This window comes from Aythya ferina (assembly GCF_964211825.1).
Source record: "Aythya ferina genome assembly, chromosome: 4".
Classification (NCBI taxonomy): domain Eukaryota; kingdom Metazoa; phylum Chordata; class Aves; order Anseriformes; family Anatidae; genus Aythya; species Aythya ferina.
In genome coordinates this window covers 31,580,640-31,593,810 of record NC_140300.1, presented here as the reverse complement: position 1 = coordinate 31,593,810, position 13,171 = coordinate 31,580,640, and the positions used below count along the sequence as shown (strand labels likewise).

Below are 13,171 nucleotides of genomic sequence, written 5' to 3'. Positions count from 1 at the left end.
GTTCCTGCAGATGTTGCAGCCCTGATGGCTGGTGAGCATGGTGTGGGTGAGCTGACCTGTGCCCTGTGTGCATAAGGCAAAGAACTAGCCTGATGGTTTTCAGGGATCTCATTTGTGTTGATTGGTTCTTTTTTCTTTCTTTCTTTTTTTTTTTTTTTCCTTGTGTTGTACTTCTCTATTTCATTATCAGTTTTGAATAAAAGCTGTAGTGACTGGATTTGTGTGTGTGGTTTTCCTGATAGAGGGGAGAACGGAGTCGGGGCTCTGCCACCTAGATGTGCTGGTGGTGTGCGGGAAGAGGCTTGGAAATGCTCAGCTGAGGCTGCCCGTATGTGGCTGCTAAATTGGGTTTGGTCCTTTGAGGCGTGATGCACTCAGTGTATTAGAGACTCGAACCCTGTCGCCTCGGAGCTGCTGTGCTGGGCTGTGTCATGTTTGACCACATAGCCTACGCAAGCTGAAATTAAAAGTTTAAAAAAGAGGGAGAGAAATAAACACTGCTCCCAGGCTGGGAACATTTGACTCCCGTTGGGGAGGAGCTATTTTAAAGCGCAGACGGAGGGATGGCTATTTTTGCCCCTCAGCCAGACTGACTCAACTAATGCCCTATACTGTCCAAAGTGTCACGTTGACCAAATTCTTAAAAAGTAGACTAAAACAGGACAGGAAGGGTCCTTCAACCATCATGAGGCAGACGCAGAGCTAAGCTGGAAGTACCTGATCTGCACGGGATCCCCTCGGGGTAAGGTGTGCTGCCATGTGCTTTGCCTTGCTGCCTTATTCAGGCATGCACTTGCATTAACAAGGAGGAGTAGAGGTGGAGTCCAGTGTGGGTAGTGTAAGTGCCCTTCCACCACAAGCACCCAAGATGGGCAATGTCTGTGCATAGCTCAAGTTCCTGGTAGTTCTGGTCACTACAGACACACAGTGCTCCTGGAGAAGCACAAGTATTAAACACCACCTGTAATACCCTGCTGAGTTACGTGCCTTCGCACTGCCTGTCCATTCTTGGGAGTTTCAAACACATTTTGTGTTAGGAGCAAATGCTGCTTTCCTCTGATGGAGGTGGAGAAGGATCCCAAAATGGCGAGGAGCCATACTACACTGTCAGTGGGGTGGTGGGGGAGACCTGAACTCGTGCAGCCCCATGAAGACATGGCGGATTTGGGCATGGGCAAGACGTGAGCCTGGGCTGGGTGGCCACACGCACAAGGCCATGGATCGGGGGTGAGGGTGGGTTGAGGTTCCCCAGGTCTGGTGGGGGGGTTGAGGCCACTTCCGTCCAGCAGACCACGCAGCGCACGGCGTCACTGCCCGGGCACCACCAGAAACCCTCAGGGCAGCACTTGCTAAGCACATCAGTCCCAAAGTTACTCAAAAAAAAAAAAAAAAAAAAAAAAAGAACTGAAGGGAATCTTTGTGTACCTGCATGGATCTCTCTGCACAGAGGTGTGTGCTGGGTGCCTGAGGGAAATGCTTAGTACTCAGTTCTTACATGGCCTTTTTTTTTTTTTTTTCCTAAAGTAAATGTAAAAGTGCTTCTGGTTGCATTTTGAGTCACTGCGGTCTTTCTCTTGTCCTCCTGACACTCAAAACTCAGTATTCACACCATTTTTTAGGAGCTTGAGGGTGAACAAGAACCACTTCCTGGCTCTGGGCACCAGCACCTTCTGCTGCTCGCCCCCTGGGCCGCATCCTGCTCCTCCAGGCTCTCGCTGGGCTGCAGCGATGCTTCCTGCCCGGCTCCGCTGGGCAGAGGTAAATATAGCCGGAGGGAGGCATAATTACAGCAGAGGAAGGCGAGGAAGCGTGGCTGCCCTCCAGGTACCCGCGTCACGGGGAGTGGCAATGGTACGTGACTGGGATTTGGGGCACCTCACCCCAAATCATGACCCAATGCAGCCCTGGCTCCTTCCACAGGGGATTTGCTGCTTGGTGCCTGTTTTGGGGTCCAGTCCCCTTCCCAAGCAGGGATGTGAGGTGGTGCCGGGTCTTCAGGGGCCGAGTTAAATACGGGCTGGACACGAGGAGCAAAACAACACGTCGTAATTGTTCGAGGTGCCTAAAATAAGGCCGGTGATGCACGCTTGCATCTGGCGGGGACCAGGGATATAATTTGGTCACAGGTCAAGAGGAAAACACGTCCCACGGTATCTGCGAGGGGAATCGGCTGAGGAGGAGGGGAACGTTGACAGGAGGGGCGCAAATTTAGCAAGGAAAACAGAGCGCAGGCCTGTCAGCTCATTAACAGCCAGCCCCGCCGCTCGCTCCCCCCCCCCCCCCCCCCCACCAGGAGCTGTTTTTGGGGCCGGCGTCCCGGTGGAGGAAGCGTGGGAGGCCGCTTCCCGCCGACACCTCCGCACCCGGCCCTGGTGCCATTGGCTGCTGGCGGCCCAGGACAGTGGTTAAATGCCGGGGCAGCAGCGTGGGGCCAGCAGCACACGCGCTGCACGCTACCACACGCGTCCCTGCCTTGGCTGCGTCGCACCGGCAGCGGGATGAAGGCTGCGCTGCTGGCACTGCTGATGCTGTGGGCTGTGGCCTGCACCCACCCTGTGAGTACCCCCTTGCGCAGCCCCTGAGCCCCCAAACCCTGCTGTTTCTGCCCCCAAACTGACGTGAGGTGTTTTCTTGGTGTTTAGGTGCACAACCGCATCTCCGCGCCCCTGGAGCCTGAGGTAAGGTGCCCGCGTCCCGTGGCATTGGGATGTTCGCCATGGGGAGTGCTGCTGGATGCATGGGGTCTGGGAGCTTTGCCCCATTGGTTTAGGTTTTTTAAGCTGGTGGGGTTTCAGCTCAGGTGACTTTCTCTCTCTGTGCATGCTTTCTATTAACCTTTTTTCTAAAAAAAAAAGAGAGTTTCTGTGCTCTAAACTATTGCAGTTTAGGCTACCCTGAGCTCAAAGCCTTATTATTCATATATCCGTGCATGACAACCTGTCCCATCTCTGCGGGATGATAAGACACCTAAAACATAAGGTGACAGTCTCTTGTAATGCCTGGCCCCAGCTAAGAAGGGCTGGGTGTTTTTCTCCCACCCACAGTAGCAGAGGGGATGAGGTGGGAAGCGCTGTGGGTCCACAGAGGCTTGCATGGCTCAGGAGGCAGCGATGCTCAGGCAACTGACATGCTGTTATTACCTGCAGGACACGGTGCCGGGGGACGAGGTGAAGGCACTGGGCCCCCTTCTGGGCGGTGGAAACCTCGGTCACCTTCGTGCCAGCGTGGGGCCAGGGGACGGCGGTGACAGGGACCTCGCTGTCGGGAATCACATAGAGCAGGACCTTGCCGAGCATGACAGGCTGCCTGCCTGGCCCGGGGACGAGGAGGACGACAGCGGGGATGACACCTTGGATGGTGAGGAGGGCGAAGGGCCCAGCTATGGCACTGGGGATGCTGGAGGACATGGTGACAGCAGCAGCAGCAGCAGCAGCGAGAGTGCAATGGCCCAGCACCGCTACAGCAGGTACCGTGGCAGCTTCAGGCGGGGAGGGGGCAGCAGCAGCAGCCAGGAGGATGAGGAGGAGAGCACCGGCTTGGGCGGTGAAGGCATGCAGGGTGACGACGCCTCGGTTTTTGACAATCTGGGCGGAGGGCGACGTGTCCGGGGGGCCTCTGTTGGCCCCCAGGAGGACAGGGAAAGCCGGTCCCCGGAGGCCGAGGACACTGACTCCACGGAGGACAGCCCCTCAGCCGAGGAGAAGAGCAACTCACAGGAGGACAGCCAGGCCAGCAGGTCTGGGGAGGACGAGGACAGCCACGATGAGGACAAGGACAGCCCCTCCAGGGAGGCCTCAGATGAGGAGGCCTCAGATGAGGAGGCCAAGGAGTCCACGGAGTCCGCAGAGGATGGCTCAGAGGAGGCAGTGAGTGCTCCAGAGGGGCGCAGCGGCAGCAGGGAGGAGCGGGCGTCCCCTGAGGACAGGAGTGCACCGTCTGACCTCGACAGTGAGGAAGAGCAGAGCAAGTCCAGGGAGGAGGAGGAGGAGGAGGAGAGTAAGTCCACAGAGAACAGCGTGGAGTCAGAGGAGGATGGGAACAACTCCAAACCTGATGAGGATGCTCCAAGCGCATCGGCCGAGAGTCGCAGCGCATCCCCGGAGGGCAGCGACGAGGACGACGAGGATGAAGACAACACAACGGGCGAGGACAGCACATCCACAGAGAGCACCAACAGTGCGTCCCCAGAGGATGAAGATGAGGATGATGAGCAGAGCCGCTCCCAGGAGGACGCCAGCTTGCCGCGCAGCCTGGGCAGCGAGAGCCGCAAGCGGCGGCTGGACGCCTACCGCAGGAAGCCAGCCACCGACTACGACGACAATGACTGCCAGGATGGGTACTGACAGCGGCACATAACTTACTGGTTGTGTGGACGGGTCGGCTTCCTCCGGGGAAGATGCTATGGACAAAATGGGTGAGGGCTGGCCATGTGGGGCAGCCACTTGTGGGGGGATGCTGGACACGGGTAAAACCCAAGTTCTGCATCGCAAGCGGATGCGTCCCGGCACTCTCCCTAAAACTGCCCACCTGTGCTGCACGGGGAGCCGTGTGTGGAGCGTGTCACACCACGTCGGGATGGGGTGTATGTAATATTTTGTAAGAAATGTACAGAAAGCATTCTATTGTATCCTTTTCTTGTCAGTGGCACTTACCTTTTTGAAACTGAAATGTATCCTGTGTACATCTTCATCAACATTAAAAACCACCAGACCCCACTGCTGTTGGCTTTGCTGCTTTTCTTTCCCAGAAGGCTGGGGGAGTGGAGGTGGGGGGGGGAAGGAGTTGCTGGATAAGAAGGGATTAACTCAAACCAGGCTCTGCCCCCAGATGGGTGCGATTTGGGGTAGAAAAGCAGGAAACGGACTGGGCGGTAGGAAGGTCGGGGCTGTGCTGTGAGGTGGGCAGGTTGGTTTGGGGTGCCTTTTTGCCATTTTGGGCACAAATCTGAGCTGCAGAGGGGTGCCGGGCGGGTGGCTCATGGGCCAGGCTGTGAGGTTATCACATGCAGCAGGAAGAGGCACTGCTTTGTTTTATTGCAGCTGCAGGGAACAGGTTTCTGGAGGAAGAGCTGAGCCTGGAGAGGAGAGGAGGCACCACGTGCTGCTGCCAGCCAAAACCCGGTGCTGTGCCATCAAGCACAAGGCAGCACGAGGTTCGTCACGGCGCGCAGCACCCCTCACAGTGCACACACCCCCAGAGCCGTCCTCTGCTAAAGTAAAACGAGCATCTATGCCTGAAAGGGCATGCTGTACGCAGTCAGGTGCTTGGCTGCGAGCGTCGAAGCCCATCTGTACGAGGTGCACGGTGACTGATCGGTGTGGGTTTTGGCACTGTCCTCCTGACGTAGCTGCTCAGCCACGCACCGCACGCGTTGCAGCCCTGCGCTGCTGCTGCTGGTGTGAGCAGCATCCAACAGGTTTGGGTTTGCGACAGCTCCGTGATTGCCTTTCAGGGACCTGCCCTGTTTCCGTGTCCCTGCGTTTCGGGAGCATGCGTTGCAGCCCCAGTCGTTGCCTGCTTTTAGCTGGGTGCGTAAATAGCATTAATTCCTTTGATGTGGTTTCATGCCTCAGAGAAAATGGGAAATTATATGAAATGTGTGTTTGCGGTGGGCTGATGCAAGCATTTGGGTGCTAATGCCTTAGCCAGATACCTGAAGAGTTTTAGGTGCTCTCCCCTCCTGTTTTTACTCTAAAATTGACAGCTTGCTGAAAAAAACAGCCAGTCCTGTGCCTGGCCGATGGGCTTTGGATCTGGGGGCACATGCTGCCCTTCTCCCCGCCACCTCCCGTGTAGAGTGAGCTTCTGCCTGTGTTTGCTTTACTTATTTTTGGTGCTGAGGTTTCCTGCCAGAATAGCTGCAGGGCGAGGAGATGGGACGGCACCGCCTTGCCGCGCTGCAAAAATACCAATTACAGGCGGGAACGTGCCGCTTGGCACCAGGACGGGGCGTCCCGGTGCGAGCCCCAGGGCGTGTGTCCTGTGGGGCAGAGCTCAGGGGTGCCTTCCCCATCCTCCTCCTCGTCCTTCTCCCCTTCCTTGGGGCTCCAGGGGGTCTGGTCTCCCAGCCCCATGTTCGTCATCGCCTGCAGTAATGAGCCCATTGTGGAGCCCCGGGTGTTGGCTTGTAGCACAGCGAGCCCCACGTGCGCCGTCGCGGGTGGCATCGGGGGACATGGGGACACCGGGGCTGGCTGGTGCCGGCTCTGCCCTGCCAGCTAAAGATAGGTGTGTGGGCACACGGTCATTATCCCCCGGCTTTTTTCGGGATTTTGGGTGAAATCAGCACTTTTAGAGTCAAAGTTCTTTTTTTAAAAGGCAGTGTCCCTCTAATTACATTACGGGTCGCCTCCTGCAGCCCAGCTCTGATTAAATTTAAACTCCAACCTGGGCAAGCTCTGCCTGTCCCCATCCCCACCTAGCCCTGTTTTTTTTTTCCCTCTTTAACAGAGAGCACTGCAATGGCTTTGGAAAAAATGTATTGTTTATATATTGTTGTTATATATATACTTTTTTTTTTGCGGGTTTTCCTGGCCCAAGGCGCCGGCCGAAAGCTGTGGCCAGCCCTGCTGCTCCCTTGTAATTATGGCTGCAGCAACACCGTGGGCTTTGAAGCCTGCTGGGCACATGCAGCTCTGCCCCACAGGCATATGCTTGCCACCGGGGCCACCGGTCCCCTGGGTGGCCATGAGGGACCTCTCCGTCCCCTCAGATGTGGGAATGGTGGGAGCCCTTCCCCTACATCTCCGTGCTGATGTGGGGATGAAGGCAAGAACAGAAAAACAATGCCTGGGGACAAGCTGACGGGAAGCGTTTCGCCTCCAGCCCCATCCCACCTCACACGGGAGCAGGCGCTACATTTTTTATTACACCTCTGTCCCAGGCAGTGAGTTCACCAGGGGCTTCTCCAGGCAGCCCCATCCGTCAGGACTCAGCATTTTTTTGGTCCATGGTTTCACCCAAGGGACTGTGGAAGCTGGGCCTCGGAGATCGCCATTTATTTATTTTTTTTGGTTGTTTTACAGAAATAACAGCAGCAGAGTTTCCCAAAGAGGGAAGCAGCAGTAGAAAAAAAAAAAAAAAAAAAAAACAACCCCAAAACCAGATTTCCCAATATTTATTTTAACCGAGGCCCAGGACATTATTATACCCTCCAGCCATGGCCAGACCCTCAATTAAGTGCCGCGGCACATCCCTCCTGGCATCAGCACGGGGCTGGCCATTGGCTTGAAGAGATTTGGGGGTTTTCTGGGCGGGCAGGGACAGGGCAGGGCGGCGACTGTCTGGGGGGGGGAAGGGGGAGCCCGCGGCCGCCTTATATCCCACAGGGCAGCGGCTGTGGGAAATCAGTGCCGGCCGACTCACTGGGAGCCCCGGGTGCTGCAGAGTGTGAGTGTTTTTCTCTTTGGGGTCGCAGGGATTTAATGTGCTTTTTGGGGCTGAGAGAGGAGGCATGGGGTGTTTTCAGCTGTTGTATGGCTGTATGGGATGGATTATGGGGATATGGGCCGGCTGCCTTCCACCCAGGATGGCAGCAGCATCCTGCTGGCAATGGTGGGGATGCAGGGTAGGGACTGGTACTGCTGACACCATTCACGGGGACACAGCTCCTCCGAGCAGTACCCCATGATTTTAGGAAGGGTTTTGCTGGGCACAGGAAGTGCAGATGCCAATGTCCCCTCTGCCTTTTGGGGCATAGCTGTGGTGTTCCCCAGGCACGGCACCAGCCTCTGCCTCTTCCCGCTGCTCCCACCACCATGAGGACAGCGCTGCTGCTCGCCTGCCTCCTGGCCATGGCCTCCGCCTTCTCGGTGAGTTTGGGGGCTGTGGGGGGACCCCGATCTGCCCCACCCCCGGGCTGGCACCAACGCAGCCTTTCCCCCAGGTGAAGAGCTGGCTGCGGCGAGTGGGGGCGGACGACTCGGAGGAAAACACGGTAGGGAGGCGCCCCGGTGGTGCCAGCATCAGCGGGGTCGCTGCATCCCTCCCCGAGTGATAGGGGTCCGCAGCAGGGGCTGACCCCAGGCTGTAGGGCCGATCCCCTCCATCCTTTCCCCTGCAGGTGTTCAAGAACAGGCGCCGGTACTACCTGTACCGCTACGCCTACCTGCCGCAGCAACGCTACCAGGTGGGTCCAATGGGGGCTTCACGGGTGTCTCAGCCCCACTCCTGGGGGTTTTGCCCCAAAAATGGCCCCGCACATCCACACCAGCACCTGCAGGGTGGGGCTCATAACACTGCTGGGACCCAGCAGCACGTTCTTCCTCTCCGTAGGGCAGTGACTCCTCGGAGGAAGAGGGGGACGGCTCGGAGGAAGAGGAGGAGGGGGAAGGTGGGGTGAGTACTGGCCATAGGGGGAGAAGAAAAAAAACGCAGATATTTGAGGGGCTCACACCCACACATTGTTGGATTTGGGGAGTGGGAGGAAGAAAAATGCAACTGACGCTGTGTCCCCTCCTGTCCCCACAGGTACTGTCCCACCCAGGAACCCAGGTGGCAGGTGAGGGGGTGGCCCCTGGGGACGGCGGGCTGGGAGGGGACGCGGCATCCCCCCAAAAGGTGAGCTCAGGGGGTGGGGGGATCAGTGTCTGGCCTGCAAAGTTGGACCCCCCAAAATGCACAGCTGATGCTGGGTTATTCCTGTGTGCTGCAGGGCTGTAAGGGGGCCCTGAAGGGCAAGGGTGGGGATGAAGACAGCGATGAGGAGGAAGAGGAGGAGGAGGAGGAAGAGGAAGAGGTAGAGGAGCAGGAGAGCAGTGTCAATGGGACGAGCACCAACACCACAGCGGGGACGGAGGGGCCCCATGGCAATGGCACCGTGGCAGCCGAGGAGGAGGAGGAGGAAGATGAGGAGGAGGAAGAGGAAGAGGAGGAAGAAGAGGAACCTGAAGCAACCACTGTGGCTGCCACCACCAGGCTGGACGAGGCGACCACGGCGGGCGACGGGGAGCACACCGAGGCCACCACGGCCGGGGAGCAGTGGGAGTACGTGGTGACGGCCGGGAGCCGCGGGGATGAGGGCCCCACCGAGGGCAGCTACGGGGACCACGAGGGTTACGCACGTGGGGACAGCTACCGGGCGTACGAGGACGAGTACGGCTACTACAAGGGGCACGGCTACGACGTCTACGGCCAGGATTACTACTACAGCCAGTGAGCGCAGGAGCACTCGGGATCGCGCCGCAGCCGCCTCCCATTCTCTGTGTATCTCACCAACCCCAATGCAATAAAGCAACTGAACGGAGCTGGCTCGCGAGGCGTGGTTTGCTTCTGGATGAGCGTTTGGGGTCAGCAGGAGAGGCTGCAGCCCTGGGGGGTGGACGCCAGCATCGGGTCCAAGGGTCCCCGCGTGGCTCTGGTGTTCCCACGGCAGGGCTGGCCGGGCGCCAGGCTGCAAGCCGCGCTAATTATCGGGCAATTGCGGCCCCCGGGGACAGATATTTATACACCGTGCTTTCTGTTTGCGCGGCCAGGTGGAACATTTGATAGCTGCCTGCCACCACAGGCTCATTTTTAGATGGAAATTACTCCCCCCCTCCCCAGCCCAGCATCTGCGGGCGCTCCCAGCCCTGACAAATGGCCCTGGGCAGGAGCTGATTGGCTCCAGGCCCCCCCTGGGCAACTTTAAATTTCAGCCAAGGGCACAGAGCCCCCAGCGTCGCCTGCGGGGACCAGCCTCTGAGGAGCACAGGTAACCTCCCTGCCCTGCTGTCCCTGGGGCCACCCGCCCACGCCACAGGTGCGGGGCCCTCCACGGGGTGATGCTGTGCCCCCAGGAGCCGCCCAGGATGCGCGCAGCCCTCCTCTGCCTCTGCCTGCTGGGCGCCGTGCTGCCCACGCCCGTGAGTATGGTGCTGCCCACTGGGAGCAGCCCACCGAATAGCCCCGTCCCCAGCCCCGTCCCACATCCCATCTAATATCCCTCTGAGCATCCCATCCAGTATCCCATCTAATACCCTATTAACTACCCTCTTGAATACCCCATCTAATACCCCATTAGCTATCCCATCGAATACCCCATTAACTATCCCTTCAAATACCCCATTAACTATCCCATCAAATACCCCATTAGCTATCCCTTCGAATGCCCCATTAACTATCCCATCAAATACCCCATTAGCTATCCCTTTGAATACCCCATTAACTATCCCTTCTAATATTCCATTAGCTATTCTATCAAATACGTCATTTATACATTAAATATCCCATTGAATACTCCATTAACTGCCCCATTGAATACCCCATCCAATACCAGAATACCCCATCCAATACCCCATTACCTATCCCATCGTCTACCCCTGTAGCTACCCCATTAAGTACCCCATTGAATACCTCATCTATTACCCCATTAACCACCCCAGTGACTACCCCATTAGTGATCCCATTAACCCCCCCAGCACCACTCAGATCCGCTTACCCCACGCATTCCCGGGTACCACGCTGTGGCTCCCACTGGTGTTTTCCTGCCCACAGGTACCGCTGCCACCGGTCAGGGCAAGTGGGACCTGCATTGGACAGCACCGGGTAGGTCAGGCCATGCCAAAAATCACATGGAAAATTGGGAAATGAAGCCAGGGGACATGGGACACATGAGCCAGGGGGGCAGGTGTGAGAAAAGTGGTGGGAGCTGAACACCACTGCAGGGAAGCTTCTGCCACCATTTTTAGGGGGAAATCATTTTTCCCTCTCCCCCTAGATACTGTTGAAAGGCTGCAACACCAAGCATGGCTTCTACATCTTCAAATACGTGTACTCGTTTTCCACACGGAGGAACCAGACGCAGATAAAGGTGAGAGGTGCTGGGGGTGGTGTGGGACCCCAGGGTGCACCCACTGCCCCATGCCCACCCTCCCTGTGCCCCCCACAGAAGGAAGAGGCTGATGAGCAGAGCACTGTCCCTGTGCACCAGCCAGGAAAGGAGGAAGGGGAGGCTCCGGTGCGAGGCAGCGGGGGCCGCTATGCGCTGGAGGATGGGTACAGCCCCAAGCCTGAAAACCTCAGCACCCTGGGTAGCCGTGAGGAGAGCCATGCTCCACGCCCGGGTGCCAGCACACATGTGGATCCCACCTTGGCTAGCTCAGAGGGCAGTGGTGACATGGATTTGGTGTCGCTGGAGGAGGTCAATGGTGGCGAGGACATCCTCCTGCAGAGCATCCACCCTGGTGGCCCCCACGGGGACGGCGATGGAGGGGATGGGAGTGATGGTGGCGTGTGGGGGGTCCTGGTGGGCAGGGCTGTGACAGCTGGGCGGGAGAGGGTCTCGGCTGCCAGAGGGGCTGGGGACGAGGGCAGCGGCGATGTCACCACGCCTGGCCGAGGGCGGGCGAGCATCACAGGTGGCATGGGGACAGGACGCACCGCTGTCAGCTCTGTCACCGAGAAGGAGGAGGACGTCCGCATGGACGCCGAAGGCGTAGATGAGTTTGCCTACATTCCCGATGTGGGTGCCATCACCAACACCAGGGAGCTGCCGGGCAGTGCCAGTGTCACTCAGGTCACCCCAGAGGATGAGGTGAAGATCTTCATCGGGAGGGCCAACATCCACATGGGTGAGCACAGTGGTGCCCCGGGCAGCACCAGCGCTAGCAGCGAGGATGGCGCCATCCCCACCGTGGGGACCACTGGGTCCTGGGGGCAGCCTGAGGGACTGGCCACCACAGACACCCCACAGCACGGGGACAGTGTCACCAGCAGCCCTGGGGGTGGCCACTCCACAGGGAGCGATGGGAGCGGTGCCACCGCTGTCCCCAGCGGACAAGGGTTGGTGGTCCCCATCCCTGAGGGGAGCACCACGGGTGACATTACTGTCACCGCGGTGGTCAGCGGCCATGGGGACCATGGGGACAAGGTGAGAGGTGAGGGGCCAAGGTCCAGGGGGAGGCCTGCTGTCACAACCGGGGCTGCCAGCAGCATGGCATCCTCAGGGCTGACCACAGGGGACTGCAGCACGACTGCCAGCACACCGGCTGAGCACACGAGCAGGAGCACCGCTGCAGGGCAAGGAGGCAGCGGGGAGGTGGGGACGGCGTCCCCAGTGAAGGACGGGCCCAAGGCCCAGCCGGAGGAAGCTGAACTCGGAAAGACGGCGAGGACAGAGGCAGCGCCATCGCCCAGGAGGGCAGCGGCGAGGCTGGCCGCTGGCAGAGCCCATGCAGGGGACGCCGTGGGGACCGCCGCCAGAGTGCCGGCAGCCCCCAGACCATGGGGCAGCCCCCGAGCCCGGGCCCAGCACCCCGAGGGCAGCAAGGCATCGGCCTCAGCCTCAGCAGGAGGCTTTGGCCGCCTGCATGGTGGCCGCAGGCTGGTAGGGCTGGCGGCGCTGGAGCGCTCCAGGCAGCTGGACCAGGTGAGGCACGCCGACGAGCTCCACCTGCATGAGCGGGCCCTGTACAACCTCGGTGGGGTAGGAGGCAGCCCCCCGATGCCCCCCGGTGCCCACGCCGGCCGCTGGAGTGCCGACAGCAGCCAGTCCTCAGAGGGGGAGCGAGGCAGCCGCAGCGGGAGCGGCGAGGAGGACGGGTGGGGTCCTCGGAGGGGGGCCGCGCGGTTCCACCATGGCCCCTCTGTGCCTCTCTGAGGTGCCAGCAGTGTGTGTGTCCCCCCTCCTCACGCCACCCCAAAAACCGGCAGTATAACAAAGTGCGTGCTCGGCGGCGGCATAGCAAGATGGTGAGGAAAGCCCTGTGTCCTCCAGCCTCCAGCACGATGGAGAAATAAAGGCATTTCTGTCACTGAGGCTCTGCTGGCTTTTGTGCTCATAGTGGGGACTCGCATGCCATGTGGGGCCCCGCAAACAGCCCCTTCCGGACATGATTCCTCCCCGTCTGTCACCCATCGTGTCCCTGTGCTGTCCACGGGTGAGAGCTGGGCACCATCTAGTGGGAAAAGGCTTTTGGAGGGAGAGCAGCCAGGCACATGTGCACAGCTGTTTATTTTGGTAAATGCTTATGGGAGGAATGTCAGCCACTGTGGGTTTCCAAAGACGTTTAGCATCTCAGCCCCCTGGCACACGGGGTGCAGAGGCTTTTGGCAGTGGCCTCAGCAGCAGAAAACCCCGGGTTTTGCAGCTTCGACCTCTCCCCAGGCCCTGCTGCAGCTGTTCCTGCCTGCAGCATGCACAGCTGTGCCGGGAGGAGCCCAGCCCTTCATCAGGGACACCCTGCCCCACAGC

At 59.0% G+C, this 13,171-nt stretch overlaps 3 protein-coding genes across 3 annotated transcripts; all 3 read left to right on the top strand.

Moving 5' to 3' along the window:
- Positions 1–2,492: 2,492 nt before the first annotated feature.
- Positions 2,493–4,470, top strand: LOC311436542 (uncharacterized protein). The gene is made up of 3 exons (XM_084518804.1): positions 2,493–2,555; positions 2,643–2,678; positions 3,147–4,470. Exons 1-3 carry the CDS (start codon positions 2,499–2,501, stop codon positions 4,341–4,343), a joined length of 1,290 nt encoding a protein of 429 aa, XP_084374930.1. The 5' UTR covers positions 2,493–2,498; the 3' UTR covers positions 4,344–4,470.
- A 2,890-nt stretch (positions 4,471–7,360) lies between these two features.
- Positions 7,361–9,244, top strand: IBSP (integrin binding sialoprotein). The gene is made up of 7 exons (XM_084518679.1): positions 7,361–7,389; positions 7,716–7,811; positions 7,886–7,936; positions 8,063–8,128; positions 8,275–8,337; positions 8,470–8,559; positions 8,654–9,244. The coding sequence occupies exons 2-7, from the start codon at positions 7,758–7,760 to the stop codon at positions 9,155–9,157; spliced, it is 828 nt and encodes a 275-aa protein (XP_084374805.1). The 5' UTR covers positions 7,361–7,389; positions 7,716–7,757; the 3' UTR covers positions 9,158–9,244.
- Positions 9,245–9,761: 517 nt separating this feature from the next.
- MEPE (matrix extracellular phosphoglycoprotein) lies at positions 9,762–12,997 on the top strand (the record flags this gene model as incomplete). Its single annotated transcript, XM_084519237.1, has 4 exons — positions 9,762–9,842; positions 10,474–10,524; positions 10,697–10,789; positions 10,868–12,997. 4 exons carry the CDS (start codon positions 9,762–9,764, stop codon positions 12,575–12,577), a joined length of 1,935 nt encoding a protein of 644 aa, XP_084375363.1. The 3' UTR covers positions 12,578–12,997.
- Positions 12,998–13,171: the final 174 nt, after the last annotated feature.

Excerpts from the sequence above, each read along its gene's own strand:
- LOC311436542 (XM_084518804.1), top strand. The coding sequence starts at position 2,499 with ATGAAGGCTGCGCTGCTGGCACTGCTGATGCTGTGGGCTGTGGCCTGC. Across the intron at positions 2,556-2,642 it reads CTGTGGCCTGCACCCACCCT|GTGCACAACCGCATCTCCGC; the intron begins GTGAGTACCCCC and ends CTTGGTGTTTAG. Across the intron at positions 2,679-3,146 it reads CCGCGCCCCTGGAGCCTGAG|GACACGGTGCCGGGGGACGA; the intron begins GTAAGGTGCCCG and ends TATTACCTGCAG.
- IBSP (XM_084518679.1), top strand. The coding sequence starts at position 7,758 with ATGAGGACAGCGCTGCTGCTCGCCTGCCTCCTGGCCATGGCCTCCGCC. Across the intron at positions 7,937-8,062 it reads ACGACTCGGAGGAAAACACG|GTGTTCAAGAACAGGCGCCG; the intron begins GTAGGGAGGCGC and ends TTTCCCCTGCAG. Across the intron at positions 8,338-8,469 it reads AGGAGGAGGGGGAAGGTGGG|GTACTGTCCCACCCAGGAAC; the intron begins GTGAGTACTGGC and ends CTGTCCCCACAG.